This window comes from Vidua chalybeata, chromosome 5 (assembly GCF_026979565.1).
Source record: "Vidua chalybeata isolate OUT-0048 chromosome 5, bVidCha1 merged haplotype, whole genome shotgun sequence".
Lineage (NCBI taxonomy): Eukaryota > Metazoa > Chordata > Aves > Passeriformes > Viduidae > Vidua > Vidua chalybeata.
The window spans coordinates 16777466-16796364 of NC_071534.1; the positions used below are offsets into that span (position 1 = coordinate 16777466).

At 44.8% G+C, this 18899-nt stretch overlaps 1 protein-coding gene across 1 annotated transcript; it reads left to right on the forward strand.

Annotated features, from left to right (window-relative positions):
- Positions 1–105: 105 nt before the first annotated feature.
- On the forward strand, positions 106–17403 carry ERP27 (endoplasmic reticulum protein 27). The gene is made up of 7 exons (XM_053943160.1): positions 106–226; positions 419–519; positions 3048–3185; positions 6539–6652; positions 9614–9739; positions 16070–16267; positions 16940–17403. The coding sequence occupies exons 1-7, from the start codon at positions 106–108 to the stop codon at positions 16982–16984; spliced, it is 843 nt and encodes a 280-aa protein (XP_053799135.1). The 3' UTR covers positions 16985–17403.
- Positions 17404–18899: the final 1496 nt, after the last annotated feature.

Below are 18899 nucleotides of genomic sequence, written 5' to 3' on the forward strand. Positions count from 1 at the left end.
CTTTGCTCTGGGCCAGCTGCTCCCTTCCCACCGCCCCAGGAAGGTTGTGGGTCCCCACAGCAGCTGACGTGTCTCTCGCCGAGGAGAGGACCAGAGCAGGGTGGCATGGCGAGGAGAAGGCAAGCTGGTAGCATGGGCACATCCGTCTTTCCGTGCCTCTTTGTTATCCTGCTTACCAGATGCTCCCCAGCAGGGTGTGCTGGAGGGAGCGAGTCTGCATCCCACAGTAAGTGAGCTTTCTTCCTGCCTTGGGGAAAGCCTGGGAGTCCTCCTTATCCAAGGTATGCTGCACAAATGTGTTGCAAGAGAGGTGTGTGGGTGAGCTTGTAAGGTTGGGATGCTTGTGTGTGTGTTGGGGGGATCCTCTTTGAGCTGCTCCTTGTGTACACTCTGCCCAGCCCTGACCTTTGCTCTGCAGGCACAGCCAGCACCACAGACAAACCCATCCTGTTAAACAACATCCCAGATGCCGAAGCCTTCATCAGTGGTGCAGAGGTGGCAGTCATTGGATTCTTCCAGGTTTGTTCACAGCACCTCCCCTCTGCCAGTTGTGAGCTCTATCCCACTCTTTTGAGAGCATGAGGCTGGATGTGGTGTAAACCAAACCAGAGCAGCAGCTGTCCCAAAAGGTGCTGGGGCTGTGAGGGATTAGGTGATGGGTCACAGAGAGAGCACAGGGAATTTGGTCTGTGCATGGAAAAGGAGATGGAGCAAGGAATGAAGATGAAGGAGGTTGTAGGAGCCCTGGAGCAGAAGAGAGGGAAATGCTGCAGGGGAAGAAACAAAGAAATGTGCAGGGTAGAGAAACAGTGTTGATGAGGGGTGAAGTACAGTACATGCTGTAGTCAGCAAAGACAGAGTAAGGCACTGCCTGTGTGATAGGGATGAGGAAGCCAAGTCTCAGAGAGAAGTGATAGTGCAGGTCCACTGAAGTTGGAGAGGGTTTGGGCTCAGGCTGCAGCCTCTTTGTAAGGAGGATGAACACATGGTCTCTGTTTCACTTCTTTGTTTCCCAGAACAGATACCTTGAGATCTCTGTCTCTTTTTATCTAAATTCCACTGAATTCAAAGGTGAGTGGCAGGTATGAGTCCCTTGCCCCCACAAATGACATGAGTATTTTTCCTCAGAAAATAAAAGGAATATATTTATTGAGCTACAGCACTGTAAAACAGAGGCCTCTTTAACAGGATCCCTATTACTTTTAAGTCCCCAAGTTGCACCTTTTCCCACGTTTTCTTTGAGCTCTGTTCTGCTCTTATGCTGTCCACACACTACCTCATCTCAGAGAAGGCTTCAGACTTTCAAAAACCGGTCCTTCTGCAAGCACCTTCCTCCTTCTGCCCTGTGCCTGGGGCTGGAGGGCAGTCTAGGGAGGGCATCATGCTCTTGGTACAGGGCAGGGGCATCTCACAGCCCTGTGAGTAAGGACCGATGGTGCTGCCTGTGCAGTGTGGGCAGCAACAAGTCCGTGAGCGCAGGAGGCTTATGCCCCAGGGGCCTTTGTAAGCACTGATCACAGAGCACCAGCCGCCTCGACTTCGCTGCCTGCGGGCAATTGGAGCTCCTTGGGGGCTGCTCTTGCAGCGCTAAAGCTGCGCAAAGCAGCCAGGCAATCTTCACACGCAGAATGAAAATGCCGAGACGCCTCCTTCCCCGAGGGTAGTTGGCTGGGCTTGCGGCAGAGCTGTACCCAGAGCCTCCTCCTGAGCTAAGCAGGGACACGGCTCCTTTTGTCTTGTGCCACAGTGACCTCCCTCTGCAGGACTGCATTCTTCAGAGGCAGACAGGAGGCTGCTGCCGTGCAGGAGCACGAGGCAGCAGCCAGCCACATCTCGGGCATTCAGTGCCTGAAGCATGACCGGGCTGCATTTGAACAGTAGATAAAGACGTATGTGTGCCATGAAAGCTTGGCTCTCGGCCTGAAAGTATATTCATCCAAATAAAGCCCATGTTCTCTGCTCACCATAAATTATTTCTCTGCTGCAGCCTTTCAGTTCACTGCAGTATGTGGCTCGGCAAGCTTCCCGTATAATGAGCACGGCCTCCCTGACTGGGAGCAGCATGCCGTGATGGAAACACAGCACACTGCTCCAGAAACCCCGCATGTCTCTGAGAAAGAGCCATGCTCGGCCTGATTAAACCCCAGGTTTCCCAGGAATGCTCCAAAACTCAGCGAGATTATTCCCACCCTAGGCTTTAGCACTCTCACCAGAGCAATCTTGATGCGCTGGCATTTCCAAAACAGGTCATGAGAGATGTTTTCCTTTGGAAGGAACAAAGAATTTTGTTTTCCATTCTCTCTGGGCTCACAGACAGCTGAGCTGACAGTTCAAACTAAAAAGAAAAACAAACCAATTTCCAAGCAGAGACCATGTCTTGAGAATTTATATCCAATAAATAGATGTATCAAAAATACATCACTAAAAAGTTAGGAATGGGAACAGCAAGGAAGGCTTTAATACAGGCAAAGGATAGTAGTAGTTAATGCTTTCTGCAAGAAAGAGAATGGACCTCAAAATACTGAGAAATTGCACATTTCTATCCTTTGATGTACCTTAATTAGCTACTTTTCACAAGATGTACCTAAGATATCCTTTTAAAAGGAGCCACGGTACTGATAATGCAAGGTGTTCAAAATTGTAACCCCTTGACTCTAGAATCAAGGTTAATGTAAAAATGGCGACGTTTATATATATGTATATATTTTATAATACACGCACATATATACACGCACATATAATATATATTTTTTTAAACGAGCTACACCTATATTCTGATGAGTGCCCAAGGGCTCAGCACCATCCTGGCGGGTTCCTGGATCCCGGAGCAGCTCGCCCGCGCAGGAGGTGGCGGCGGCGGCCGCTCCTGCGGGACCGAGCGGCCGGCAGGTGTCGCACTCGTGCCGCCCGCGGCCGGTGCCGGTGCCGCTGCCGGTGCCGGTGCCGGTGCCCGTGCCCGTGCCCGTGCCCGGGCGGCCCCCGGGGCCCCGTTCGGGCTTGGCCCCTCCGCCGCTTGGCCCTTCACCCTCCCTTCTGTGCCCCCGCAGGACCCGCAGAGCCCCGAAGCGGACGAGTTTCGCCTGGCGGCCGGACAGATCCCGGAGGTGCCCTTCGGCCTCAGCAGCAGCGCCGCCGTCCTGTCCCACTACGGCGCCTCGGAGAACACTGTCGCGCTGTTCCGCACGGTGCGTGGGCCCGCGGCGTGCCGTGGGGGGCATCACGAGCAGCTCCTTCCCGGGAACACGCTGCCAGGGAAAAACCTGCATCTCCAACATAAGGGCCTGGTTCCGGGTCCCCCAGCGCGCTGGTGTGGGTTGGAGAGGGTCTTGGACAAGTGCATACAGCAGTAAAAAAGCATAAAACTCATCTCTCCTTAGAGCAAGCCAAAAATAGGGTTGTCACTGGCAATCGGGCTGCCTGCCCACCTCAAAGTACATCCCTCTTCTTGCCCCAAAGAGGGCTTTTGCTTTTCAATTGCAGGGTGCCTGTCACTGAGACATGGAGCGTTCATTACACCTGGTAAGATTCTCCTGTTTAAGTGTTTGCCCTACGGATCTGGTTCAGCACCCAGAGCTCTGCAAGGAGCAATGCCTGTATTTCTACGTGACCTGCCTGGAGCTTGGCATGAACTTGGATGAGGTTTCTGTGGTTTTGGAAAGGGTCCTGAGACACATGAAAAGCATCTAGAGTCCATGTCACAACGGATCAACACAGCAGGCTTGATACCAAAACTTGGCATATGTCACTTCAGGCAGGCAAAGCTGTCTCCTAGGGTACAAAACTTTTCCCTAATGACAGAAGACACATCCAGACTAGGTCTCTGCAGTTAAGAGATGCTGTACCAACCTACACGGTGGTTTGCAGACTCATTTCCTAAATATGCTTTAGGCATTAGAAAGCTTGCTTGGGAGTTTCTTAGGGATGGATGCTGTGCTAGATCATATCTCTGTTGACTCCAGCTCCAAGTGCAGGTAGCTCACTGTAGCCTCAATGTAGCTATATTTGCTGAAATTGAAGGAGATGATACTGGGAAGAGCCATGTACTTGCTGCAAAAGTACCAAGAAAAGCTAAGAGCAAGTATTCTACTAGTTACATCAATTTCCCCACGTTGCTCCCTCTTGCATGGCAGTTGAAAACTGCAGAGGTAGGTGTGTCTGAAGAGGAATGGGGCCCCAGGCAGCACAAGATGTCCTAAAAGCCAGTGAAGTGTTGTGACACCAGACCTCTAAGTGCTTGAGGTGGGGAGAAATGGGTACACACCACATGTTCTAGGGAAACTAAATATGGCAGCTTGGCCAAGTTCTAGATCCAGCTTGTACAAAGATTGGACAATTTGTTCTCTTTTTCCCCCTCATCATTTCCTGCACCATGTTTACCACTGTTATTATCCAAATAATTAAAAAAGAATGATCTAAGAGTGAGCAATAGTTAGGCAGGTCCTTTTATTTAACCTTTTATGTGCTAGATGTTGCAATTTTAAGCAACACCCGTTTCAATTTTGGTTCTTAGTCATTGTGGTTTTCTTCCAAAAATATTGAAAAGATCCTTTGTTTTTGCACTGTGGCAGATAGTCAGGATGACTGCATTGGGAGAGAGTTTGATAAAATAAATTTTTTGGATTGTTGGAATTTGTATTATATTGAATATTCTTTGTTTGGAGTCGAGTTTTTGCAACTGAACTCTTCTTTAATATGGAAAAAAAAAAAACCAGCCAAGAAAATAATACATTAGTCAGGTTAAAATATGGTTGACAATTCACTTGTCTGATTGTCAGTTTTTCTTAAATTATCAGACACATTATTTTTTCTTTTATCCTGTGCTGAATAATGTGTAGGAGTAAGAGGTCAGAGATAAAAAGGAATTTTAAAAGAACGGATACAGGAACTTGGAATCAAATACTCATTTGAAGGATACAAAGATGCGTCACCAGGATAGAAGTGAATCAGAGGCATACATTAATTTTTTCTTTGCCTTTGCAGTGTATGAAACACAATGCTTAGAAGTTTAAACCATAATTACAGTAGTAGGAGGGACTGTGTCACTGGTGAGACTTCTTTGTATATAGGGGAAAGAAACAAATTTACTCAAGTAAGAAATCCTGAGATACCTAAAAAGAACATAGTTAACAGATGCTAACAACCTAATTATATGGAGTGATAAAGACATTTTGACTAGAGCTTCAACTATTAAATTCAGGCTATTTTCCAGCCTTATTTTCTTAAAAACATAAATGTTGAGTGCTGATTAAAGACGTTGTTATCCCCAAATGGAAGTCAGAGGTTTCCAGAAGCCCATGAAAGCCAAGAGAAGACTTTCTGTAGAGTCCAGGCTGCTTTAGATTGATTCTCAAGGCCTGTCTGATCTCAGCTGCCCAGGTATTGCACTGTCCTAATCTTATTTACTTGAGCAGAGTTGCCCTTTCATCTTACGCAGGAGGAAATTCTGTGAGAGGAATCAGGCCACAAAGTCTGAAAATCACCAGCTTGTGTTGTCAGACAGGGCGGGTGACTGGTATCAAAGACCTTGCCAATGACCACAGAACAGCAAAAATTACTTTAGATGTCTGCACACCACTGGAAAAACTAACACAAGAACTTTCAGAGGTTGTCCAGATGCAGAGAATAAAATCTGGGGTGTGCATGTGGACTGCCCCTCAGCCCCAAGAACCTCATTCAACGTGTGTATCAATGGCTTTCAAATCCCAAACTTTGATCCTACTTCATGTCAGAGACCACTGCTCCCATGGCTTAACTCTGTCACATCCTGTGGTGGTACTGCACAGGAACTCTGCCCTTAAACTCTAGTGCATTGCTATCATTCAGTCGTTGCCTGCTTTTTTTCTGTTTATCAGGTCATGAAAATCTCATTAAAATCAGATCGTTTTGAGGGGATGAAGTGTGGGGAGATGTGTGGCAGGATGAATTTTCCTCTAAAGCTGAAATATGTTAGGCTTAATTATTTTTCTTTCTTTTTCCTTTTTTTTTTCTTTCCTGCTGTACTGGAAGAAAAATCCTCTTTTTATTGGAGAGATTTCCTGCTTGCAAAATGTTTCCAGGAATTCCATACCGGGCGATGCCAATGTTTATTACTTGTAGAAGAAACAGAATAAGCAGATGGAGATGTTTAAAAGGGACGTAAAGCCAGTATTGATGTGAGCAGTTAGACTATTTAATGACCTCTCTCCACAATGCCTAGAATAGTTTGTCAGCTAATTCTCCCTGTCTCCAGTGCATCGAGAGCTGGTAGTGTAGGGACATCTGGAGTCCTAAGAGATTTCTGGTATACCATGAGTTTGCCTTGTCCTTGGGAGGCTGGAGAAGGCTGGGAGATCCTTATCTCAAAGTGCAGGCTCGTTCCTGCAGGTTCTAGACCTCCAGAAGTGGTGATGGGAAGAGGTGGGGATTGTGCAGTGGGGGAGAGAGGATGGTGGTGTCCCAGGGGGTGGGTGTCTCTGTGAGTGAGTGTAGTCAGTGCCTCTGGAGGAGGTGCTGAGAGGAGAGGACAGCTGTGACTGTAGGTGTCTTTGCCTGTCTTCAGGTAGACAGTGACCGGCGGGATCTGGATATGAACAACAGAGAGGTTGATGCCAAGAAGCTGACTCGCTTCGTTCGGATAAATGAGCTCCGTCTGGTGACAGAGTACAACCCTGTGGTAATCATCAGCTCCCTGCAGTCCTCACCCTTGCGCTTGGCCTTCTTCTCATGGTATCCTCTGGCCCCAGTTTGCATATCCTTATGTATGTGAGGGTTGGAGCGATGGTATAGATGGGATTGAGGAAGCCACACAGCTCTTCACTGCTGCCCCACACATGGACTGGAAGCAGATTTGCTGGGGCATAAGTGTGGTGGGAGAGGAAGGGACTCGTTGCAATTCCTTTGGGTTTTCATTACATTTGGGATGTTGAGGGACAGAGAACTCCATTTCTTATTACTCTGCAGGCAGTGCTGCTTCCTCCCATGGACATTTGCTGTGTTGTACCATGCCTGCAGAGCCACCTCAGCCAGAATACCCTGTCTTTGTCAAGCCTTGAGAAACATGGAAGCTCAAATGACCTGCTCTCAGAAGGCAGAATTTCTGCATCACTCAGCACATAGGGCTTGATATAAGCCCAGATATTTGAATGCATATTCAAGAGTGGGTTGGGAACTTCCCAAGCAAAATCTTTCCCATTCCTTCCATCGTTCCTCCAGAATTCATGAGTTCAAAAGCAACTACCACCACCAAAACAAACAAACAAACAAACAAATAAACAAACCACACACAAAATCAGGCTTAGAATGCTTCCATGTTGGCCATCTTCATCAGCTCACCCATCTGACTGGCAGTGGCAGGGTGCCAGCTCTCCTCTCTGCTGTAGAGGTTTACCAAGGATTCAGGTTCCTCTGAAATCTCAGCAGTTCCCTGGTCTCATTGTGGTGGAGTCAGTAGGTCTTAGAAGCCACAGTTGCTGCAAGGCTGAGACTTTATCATTGCTGATGGGGTATTTTGTGACCTTCTGGATAGCTACAACAGTGCTGACCAGGCTCAGCTTGTATTGGAGAAGAATGGCCCAACCTGTTGCAGAACTATACCTTTTCAAGATAAAGTCAAGGATCATCTAAGAGAACTGATGCATTCAGTCAGTTCAGTTGCAACCCACCAGTAGGAGAGTATTTTGTTTTGAAATTTAATATTTTTTCCCCACAGTGAAATATGGTAGGATTTGGGGTTTTCTTCTGTAACAACAACAACAAAAAAAAAAGTTTTTGTTTTTTTCATCTTCAAAAGGGAAAATTACATTTTGAAATCACAAAATATTTCTGGGGACTGCTATATCCTGCTCCACTGGCCTAACAGCCCTTTAGGAATACCCAAGTCACATCAGCAGGGATGATGTTTTCATCTTTGTAATTTCCCAGACCCTCTGAAACCTTGGAGCCCCTATTAGGTCCTTTTGCAATTCATGGGACAATGTCTCTTTCTTTATGCATTTCTGTTGATGCTTTGGGTTCTCGCTGCATGGTGTCCTGTTTGGCACCCAGGCTGTCTCCCTGACTGAGAATTCCTCAGCTGTTCAGCTGGTCCTCTCCACCCTGATTGTCAGTACAGATGTTGTTACAGTTTTTTTTCCAGACGCTCTGGAGGTGCTGCAGTTAACAGTGCCTCCTGCAGTCCCTGGCCTAAAGCCCTCCCAGCTTCCCTAAGGTAGCTTGGTTTTTCATAAATATTTATTCCCAGTGCCTATGCTGTTTGCATCCAAAAATGCTGCAGGTCAGCAGATAATGGGGTCACATGGCTCGCACCAAGTGCTGCCAAGAGTTTCTCTCCCCATCCTGGGGCCCTTACTGTTTCTCCCACATACTTTAGGAACTTTTAGGCAATGTTTACCCTGTGAGCTTTTCAGGAGAGTCAGATGTGATCGGCCCTGCTGTTGAGCTCTGCTGATTGCTCTTACACAAGGTTGTGTGGACAAGCACACCTTTGTGAGGAGCTGCTGGAGGAACCACTGCTCCTGCCTTGTCTGCTCTCACCCCAGCCTTGTCAAGGGGCTTGGTGCTAGCTGGCTTCACCCTCACCTTCAGCCTCATCCTCTCCCATGACGTCCTCTAACATTTTCCAGCTTAGCTTACAACCCCTCTACTGTCCCCCACCTCACACCATCAGAAAAGTGAAGGGATACAAAATATCTGATAAACATTAAGCTAACAGCAGAGTCCCGTCTGCCAAAAGCTAGATGCTCTGTTATTCATGGCCCTTGCCAGCATGCACTCCCTGACCCCTTCCTTGTTACTCCCGGAGCATGCGGAAACTTCTGCTCCCACTGGCGGGGAGCTGCACAGTCTGTGCCTCTGTGGTTTTGGTGGCACTAGGGAGGCAGCAGGTCTGGCCCCACTACTGTTTAATTTGAGGGAGAGGCTGCAGGCCTGCAGGAAGCAGACAGAAGAAGTGAGATGAGGAGTGAGCGAGTTCATGGAGATGGTGCTGTGGCTTCTTGGGCAGTGCCAGCTCTGGTTTCTCACAGAGGGCCAGTGTGTAGTGCCCACTTGGCCCTTGCCCAGAGTCTTCTCTCACTGTGGGACAGCAGAGACAATTTTAACCCTCAGCACTCAGGAGTGTCCAGGCCATCAGGTTGCTGAAACTGTGGACTCATCCCCATCCTACATAACACTAAAGAAAGAAAACAAGGACAAACACCAACCTTGACACCACAAATCCTTCCCACTTTCTTGCTCATATTTCACACAGGTGCTGGACCTCAGCAATTTAGGACACCCTTATATTCCGTGTTTGCTGGCCTGGCTCTTCACATCTTTCCTTTAGTCTTCAGCATCCTGTATTCTGCCTTACTCCTACTCCTCTTGCCTAATCACTAACTATCTTAAGACCAGTGATGGACCTTTGTGGTCTTCAGACTCTTGTCTGGGGAGTAAGCAAAGCCAGGAGGTTAAGAGCTTTTGCAAAGAACCCAGATTGGATCCCCCCTGCTTTAAAGAAATCTGTCCTGCTTGTGATGCTGATTTGCAAAGAAACCCCAGCTGAGCCATGTGGACTTATGTCCCACTGACACTGCATCCAATGCCAACTGAGCGCTCTCAATCTCCATGCCTGTGTTTCTCCCTCTGTGCTGGGCAGACATCAATAGGTGTGATGCAGAGTTCACTCCAGTTTAACCTCCTCCTGATCACAGACAAGATGTCTCCAAAGCACCCTGAGCGAATGCGCAAATTTCGGGCGGCAGCAGAGCTTTACAAGGGGAAGGTAAGTCCAAACAAAGAAAGAGGGGCTGTTGGGGGGAAAAAAACCCAGTGATTTCTGCCATGAATGGGGAGGGCATAATCTCTATGAATTATGAGAGCAAAGGTCAAGTAGCAGGAAAAGAGGATTATCTGGATAATTAAATGGACGGGTTGGTTCTGTTCACCTTTGGCCAGTTTGCCACCTTGCGGGGAAAATACCCTCTGTATAGTGCTCTCTGCTCTCCTGGTGAAACATCATGTACTTTGTTGCTTTTAATCCAGTTTTGTTCCCTTGTACCGGGAGAGGACACACAGCTGCTGCTCTTCAGTCTGGCCACAGTTGCACTCCACTGATGTGAGAGGTGAATTTGTATTTACAGCCTGCAGGACGCCAAGGAGCTTTATATAAGTGACCAGAGAACAAATAATGTCAGTGCTTCTTAACCCTTACACTTCTGGAAATGGTTATTTTAAAGGCACTGCAAACTGATTGCTTAGATTTCCCACACCAAAGTGATGAGATAGATGAGGTGTTTCAGAGACATTTTGCCTGAATCTCATCTCTCTGGGAATAGAGCTCCCCAAATAGTAAATCACCTGATGTCTGCTTCTCTGCCAGCAGCTGGATTACAGTGGAATTTGTGTCCAAGGAACAGAGGAATGAACTTGCAAGCAAAGGAGGACTGGGAGCAACAGGAAAGCATTTGTGGCAGGGGAGAAGAGCAGATGGGAGCAGGCAGAATATCACAGAAGTGGGGAAGGATGAGCTGAGAGGCATAAAGAGGTCTTCCTCTATGAGAAGTCTGGAGCTGGAAAGATTTGGGATCTGATAACTGGAATATCTGTATGCATCTGCTTTTGGTACTGAAGGAACAGATTATAAATCAAGTATACCTTCACCTTTGAATTCAGGGACCACCTCAGAACCATGCAATCTCAGAAGCCTTGAGTCTTGCTTATGGCAGGACTACTTTACAGGAACCTTTACATCTTTCCTAACCATTGGCAAGAGACTAGGCAGGAACTATGCATCAAAATCAAAAGGTCTCTTCAAAAATGTTTTGCTTTGATGAATACGTAATTATAAAAGAAAACTCGTTTATCTGTAAAATTCCATTTATCTATTGTGACGCGTGTTAAAGTGACACCATTACCACTGTTCTCCATGAGCAGAGTCTGATACAGGTCTCCACCTAGCAGCTGTTTCTTCCAACACAATGCTGTTTAGCATCACTATCCTTTGCTGATGCAGCTGCATCTAGTTTTCATGTGACTTGCCTAGATCTAAGTAAATAGCTATAATTTTCCTAGAAATATTTCACAAAACATTGGATAAAATGTTGTACTGAAGTTCAGACAATTTATGAATTCTCAGCAAGCCAAATCTAGTTTTTTTTTTTTATTATTTGTGTAGGCAAGTTTCCAACCAAATCAGTCAACAAGTTTGCCAGAGTAAAATATAAACATTAAAGATGTGGGGATTTGACTAATTATTTCCACTTTACTGCTGTGGTACTTGAGGACACAGAGATTAAGTGACCTAGAGTCTAATAAGTTATTTTTCCTGATGGAGTGGCACTCTGAGGAGTAAATTGTGTTTTGGGCTGTCCCCCTAGAAAGCAGCAAGAGAGAGCTAAGATCCCTCTGCTTGAATTTTAGGTCTGGATAGTAAGGAGTAAGCAGAGTGACATGCCCACTTAGGTTTGTCCCATTGCTCTGGCATATAGAAAGACCTGAATTAGTTTGGGTATCAGTGGCAGCCACTGCACAATGCCATGAAGATCTCTGCTGGCTAATTTTCCTTTGTGAAGTTATGTGTTGTTGGAACTACCAAGTCAATTGAGGTTTGCTTCAAAATAAGTATTGATTAGATTTTGCCTTTCAGTGGCTTGCAGATAGTCTGAGAATAAATGCAGATTTTGTGAGAATAAATGCAAGATTCCTGACTTGAATTTTGTTCAGGACTGCCAGTGAATAATTCTTGTCCTGTAGGACAGTGGTGAAATGGGTTAGTGCTACCAGTGAGTGGTTTGAGCAAGGAATCATTGCTGTGCAGTGGAGAGATGTTCAGACTACCTGTGAGCACGTACCACTGCATCCAGCACTGCTCTACAGGGACTGCAGAGTGCCAGAACAGAGTGGGGACACTTGGGGTGTGTTGCTGCATTTCTACAAGCCAGTGCAGTCTGAACTGCACCTGGAGCAAGACTGAGTGCCTGGAGGCAAGTCTAGAGTTTTCTAGATTTTATTGTGGAACCTAAGCACTGTAAAATGTTGGAGAGGAAAATGCAAATGGTAGATGATATTAAACCAGCAGAAGCTGATAACAAAAAGAAATATGGTAGTTTTCTAGCACACTTTGAGAAACAATTGTGGGTGGACAACAGTGAACAGAGTCCAGAGCACTGCAGCTGCAGGAGTAAATCCACCAGCCTCCTTAGATCTTCAATCAAATATGTGCTTATTTGGGAAAGTACTGCCAAAAGTCCAGGCAAGGAAAGGAAATGCACTGGAAAGGAAATGTCTGGGTTTGCATTGCTGAGCCAAACTAGAATACTTATATTCAGTTTTCTTTCCACAGTATCAGAGTATAACATGATTATTACAGCTGGTGTAACTCATGGGTGTTTGCAGAAGTCTCAACAAGGTGATGTTAGGAATAACAAAAGCAGTTTTTGTTGCAGCTGACATAATTGGTTTCCAATGTCAAAATTATTTGGGTAGGGATGCTTGTAAACTCCCTTTTAATTTAGATGTAGGTCCATTTAGAAATGCATTCTGAGAAACTCCTGGTGTCCTTCAGGAATTCTTCCACAGAATGAAAAGATTATGCCCTTTCTCTTGCAAACAGTCATTCGTACAATTTTTATTATTCATGTCAGACACTGATGGCTCCAGAACTGAGAGAGATACTGTAAATATGGACTTTTTATCTCACTTAATAGATATCTGCAGTAAAGTTGTTTTTATAGCTGTCTTTTTTTTTTAATTCATGACTGATGTTTTTGTTTTGCTTTGATGAACTATGATGTAAGAAATTACTCAGACGTCAGAATTTGATCTTTTTGCTTTTACAAAACAGTGAACTGCAGCTCTCTGAAGTTCAAAGTTAAACACTGGATATAAAGCTTGACCATCCTTTTTGTTTGCCTTTGTTGGAGGAAAAACTAAGCAATGGCAAATTAGTTTCTAACATTGCAGTGCTATTTTCAATTAACTTTAATTCCCTGGGCAATAATATAATTCCATATCTTAATATCTACCACAAACTTGGTGTTCTTAAAGCACTGGGCTAGGGATCAAGTTGTCAAGACACCAAGACAGCACCAGTGTACAAAATTTATGAAAGGTGGTTTATTGCAAGTGACAGTGCATAGAAAATATCATGTGTGAAGGGGACATTTTATGTCAGGGGTTTCTCATTCATTCAGGATATCCTTCACTGCCTGAGGCAGCAGATCTCTGAACATAGGCAAGAAGATTGCTACAAAATGAAAAAATGTCATGGAAATAATCTCAGAATTTAAAACACCCAACCAGCTATTGTACAGGATGCTATGAAAGGGGAAGTGAACTTTCTGTTTGGAATGGAACTGACTGATCTCTAGCAGTGACATTAGAGTTGCCACTGTAAGTGGGATTTGTTTTTGGTGAATTGTAGCTTTGGAAGGTCATCTTAGTAAAGGTATTAGGCTCTTTTCAGCACTGAAAGAGAAGGCCAGGCATATGCTTCCTTCCCTTCTAAAATAAGTGGAATAAAGTGCCTGTCACTGTTTATTGTAGAGGTTATGTAGATAACTGGCTGAGACAAGACTAGGATCTGGATGGCAGAAGTTAGGCAATGTGAATTCTGCCTCATGGTCAGTATAATTTTCCATGGTTACTGCGTTCAGTCTTTATGATTGGAGCTGACTGGGAATCTCAGAACAAAATAAATTCCTCATGAATTCCTCTAGTTCCACAAGATGGCATCTGTCATGGAAATGTGACAGCTGAGAAACCTTCTTTGTTTTCAGCTGCTGTGGAGATCAGGCTTCCAGTGCTTGTGGCCTCTTGGCCAACACATCCTACCTCCTGCCCCACAGGCGTGACCTTGATACCACACAGGCCCTGTGTGGAGCACAGGACTCCTGGAGCACAACCAGCACAGGGTGCATGGTGGGCCCTTCTGCTGAAGGAGGACGCATCCCATGTCACAGACCTCCCAGGAATGCACCATTCCCATAGGCATAAAGGTGTCTTCTTCTGAGCTACAGTGGCCAAATGCAATCGCTCTCTTTCCTGTATTTTTTGAATACAGGCAGAGAAGGAAACTTTGCTGTACTTTGGCCCACTGTAGCTCTGTGAGCCACATGGGAGTCATTAGAGAGATCCAAGTCAGTAATGACAATGATATCTCAGCCTTTCTAGCTGAGGGGCCAGTTTGTGTGTTTCTGTTTGCTCCTGCGAGGAAGAAGGCATTTGGAGTTCTAAACCTCAACCTTTTTACTCTTTTATTCTTACTCTATTCTTGGTATTCATGGATAAAATATGTACAGCTTTTTTGTTTTGGCTGTTTTAGCAAAGTCTGGAAGCTTGATGAAGTGAAGAATATTGACTAACATTTATTCATATTACTGTTTTAAAATTATATTCATCTGTTTTAAAGGTGGTGGAGATTTTGTATAGAAAGTGAGGCAACAATAATAGCTTTAATTTTAATTACTTCTTCTTTAACATTTGATTAAAAAATATTGTTGTCTAGTCAATCTCTTACAGAGAAACCCAAAAGCTGTTGAATGAACCATGGAAATGCAGTACCATTTACTGTACTGACACTCTGAAAGTGCTTCCCTCCAACACTGGCCTCTGTTTCCAGCTTTCTAGTTGAAAAGAGAGCCCTAAAACATTGCATACTGCTGTTCCATCTGAAAGCCTCTCAGATCATGTCCCTAGACCTGTGAACCTTAAATATGCGACCATTTTCTAGCTTGGTGTTTCATCATGCAAAAAGATGAATTAAGTGCTCTGGGACAAGTACCCCACCACCTGTCTGCTCACTAGCTTTTTGCTCTTGAGGCACAGTTGATTTTTGAAAGAAAAATTACAAATGGTGCATAACACATATCCAGTGAAAGTGCTCTTCCTGTTTCTGTATTTCTATAAAACTATAGTTAACTGAAGTTATATAAAACTGAAGTTATATAAAACTGAAGTTAAACCTTACAGCAGCCTAAGTATCCCACCTTCCCAAAAGGCTGTTGCCTAGGAAAGTTTTCAGATATATTTGTTTTTTATAGAACATAAATTTAATAAGTAAAGAATTTAGTATTTATGAAGTTTATTTTTAGAGAAGAAAACAACTAACTTGAGTGTTCTTCATTGAAAAGAAAGAAAAACATTTGTTGGCTCACCACAGCCTGGGAACTGGGCACATACTCTTCACATTACATTGCTTCTTTTTTTTTTAAACTCTTCTTTTCTTGTGTGAGTGAAGCCATAGCCTTGTCCATAGGTACACTGAATATGCTAGGCCCAGTAGATCGCACAGGGTAAAAAGAAGACAAAATTACACATGCTAGCTGAGTGGTTTTTTTCACTGACTTGGATCTCATCTGCTGAGGGATTCTATTTAATCAGGTCACTGATTAAATTAACTGCTATATTTATTTTCTTTTTTAAATTTTATAATAATGACTGAAGGTCATTCTCATCCTGGTTTATTCATGTTGAGCTTCTCTCCTCAGGTCTGAACGCTCCACTGAGCTGGGCTGTGTGGACATTGGTGTCTTGCCAACAACTTCTATTTCCCAAATCCTTGCATTCTCATTTCTCCTCACTTCAACATGTCCTTTGGTTTTGGTACTCTCATGTTCTTATCCTTGCAGGTTCCTGATGCCCTGTACTTCATTCCCACATTCTTGCAATTGAATTTGATTATTCCCACACCAAAACCCCTTTTTACACTGGATCTTGCAAGGATGTGAGCATCTTATGCAAATAACATGCAAGTAAAGGATTCAGCTTCTTTGACATTTGCTCTTAAGATGAAAGACATCTTGTTTCCTTAACTATTAAGAGAATAGAAGTGGAGACTGCCTTCCTGTCATTCTGTAGATATATTTTTAAAGAAGGTGAAAGAAGACATTTTATTTGGTAGTGTAAGTCTGGACTTGATGAAATACAGACAAATGTACTGCATGGAGCTGCTACATAGTCACCAAGGAAAGGGTTGTCCTAACAGAGTATGGATGGTTTTCTCAAACTCTTTATAAAAATATCACTGTTAATCTTCATATGATCACTGTTTGGGGATCTGTTCTCTGTCTCAGCTTCTGTTTTTCTCACGTTTTCTTTCCTATTTCCATCACAGATTCTCTTTATCCTGTTAGACAGCAATTTGAAGAGCAATGAACGAGTTTTGTCATACTTCCAACTGAAGAAGTCCCAGCTGCCAGCTCTGGCTATATTCCACACACCGGATGATGAGCACGAAGTGTTGACTGTGGGTGACATCTCCATGGAGCGTGTACAGGACTTCTGTAATCGTTTCCTACAAAGAATGCCAAAGGTAAAGAGGGTCCTGATGCTGTTGTTTACCAGGCTCTTGAAGAAGATGACTTCAGTTTCTTGAACTCCTCCCCATCCCTGTCCCTTTCTCTTTCATGTATGTTTCCACCTGAATATCAGAGAAACATTAGATTTAGGGCAGAGCAGAGGTGGATGTCTTTGCAGAGCCTCTTTCTTCACTGACCTCTGCCTTCTAGTCTACAGCAAGAAGAATTCACTGATCTCTGCAGCTGTATGAAGGTCTCTGTGAAGCATCTATCTTCTGGGAACAGCAGTTAGGGAGACAAAGTGAAGGGTGCTTTTGGATGCTGAGAAGGGAGGTGGTGGATGGCAGCATATGACAGCAGGTCAGAGAGACCAGTGGCATGGATAGGAATTCGATCTATCAGGAAGACTACAGAACAGAGTGTACAGATAGGGCCTTAGGACTCCACCAGTGGTCTCTGCTGGGAGAGGCACAATTAAATCTTCATGTTCATGCAGTGTTATAAGTTCTCTCTCTGTCAAAATTCATCCTCCGATAGCACAGGATCTTTGTGTTGTGTGACAGAAATGAGATAGGGCCATTGCATAGACAGCAGAAGGAGGCATTTGAATTATTTTGTTTTCTTTATCCTTATGTTGAGAAATCAAGTAATGTCAAAACTGATTTCATGCCTCTAATGTGTTTTAGAAAGAAGACAAATCTGAGGAGAAGCCCCTCAATGAAGAACTCTGATTCTTTCTCAGCCAAGAAGATGACTGTAGCCAGAGTCTGTTTCTGGTGTATGAAGAGTTCACTCTGCCCTACAGCTCAGCAATTCCTGAGCCAAGTCAGCCATGGATTCCCATTATCATTCTATGTACAATACATGCTGTCTGTCCTCTCCAGGAATCTCTTCTCTCCTGTCTCTTCTCATTTGTTGGCTCAAGAGCTCTTTTTCAGTACTTCAGGACCTCTGGTATTGCCCTACAATATGTCTTTCTGTGCCACTGTTGGAGCAAAGGGTAGCACAGTGAAATGGCAATATCAGAAGTAAAGCTAGTAGTTCCAGGGATCTGTTTCCCTCATTCTTTTGGGTTTTGGTGCCATGCTGGGATCCACTGTCAGCCTTGCCTGATACTATAAAGAGATTTGTTGCTTGATATCACATGAAATTTTCCATTTATTTTACTAAATAAAGCAGTAAGTGAATGGCCTGAATTTTTATGCAAATATTATTTCCCACTCCCCTTGTCTTTCACTTAAGGACAAAGTATCTATTTATGAGTGAATAAGCTCAGAAAACTTCCTTCCTCTGAGTTTAACCAATGGAATACCTAACCAGCCAGGTTGGTTGCTAAGAATCATTCCCCATGGAAATGGACCCACCATCAATAGATATTTCCACCAGGATAGGAGATATCTGTGAAGCTTTGGGATCAGAACAGCACTAGCTAAGCAGGTCTGAGATGGTGCAGCAAAAATGAATGAGCCTAAGATGTTGCAGTCAGTAATCTTACCCAGGAGAGGCTGTTGCGGATCAGAGCAAGGCATGCTCTCACCATCTGTATGGTCAGGGAAGAGAACTGTCTGCACCAGATGACCTTTGAATGAGTGTGTGTACAGGGGTAAAATATAAAAACATGTGTCTGAATTCTGCTGGATGCCCTTGTGGCTTTTGTGCATTGAAAAAAGACTACAGAAGCACAGTATAGATGCTAAGAGCTAAAGGCTGTGCCCCAGAGAGAGGGGAAGGATCTAAGGTGTCAGAATACCTTGCTGCTTTGCCCTGGATATGGGCAGAGATTGTAACACTGGACTGGAATGACTTGTGAATGAAGCAATTTTGGTGTTGATCTGTGTGAAGGTGTGAGTGCAGGGATCAGCCCCTCTGAAACACTGGGGAGCCAGAGGGCCCCATCCTGGACGTTGTCACACTGCTGCTCTGAGGATAAGAGATGGCTCACCTCCCACTGGCCCAGAACCCAGGCACTGCAAACTCACACCTGCCTTCCAGAATCCTCATGTCAGTGATGTGTGATGGTTTTGAACTCCTGGTTTTATGCCAGCCCTAGAATGTGCAGGGCTGTATCTCCTGCCAAGAGCCCTGCTCACTTTCCCTCAGTTGGAAAACTGCTCCTTTTTACAGCAATACCTTGCTCCTCCCTAGAAAGGGTTTATTCCTTTGTCTGCAGTATGGTAGAGAGGGAAGGCCTACTGGGGAGACATCTGTGAGGAGTCTTAGCATTGTAGGTGTTTCCAGTGCCATGCACTGATCTGTCTGTCTGTCTGTCTGTCATCCAGATCAAAGAGTGTGGGGGCCCTGACCTGCTGCATGAGTACCTGAAGTCTGTGTCTTGGCCAGCTGCAGAAATTGGGCACAGCGACGTGACTCTTTCTTAGTGCTGCAGGGAAACAAAATAGGACATGAATGAAGTTCTGGTTCTGCAAACAAGCCTGAGAGTAAAAGCAGTGTCCCCAGTGACTGTGCTCACTGTGTACACAGCTAATTATAGGGATAACTTTTCAGGAGCTTATGTACACTGGGGAGTTTAATTCCCTCTGCACCTGACAGAGCTCTGCATCTAACCAACAAACTTGGGAGCCACAAGCAAGGCACAGGAAAAGCCTCCTCCTCCTCCTCCTCCTCCTCCTCCTCCTCCAGCTGTTC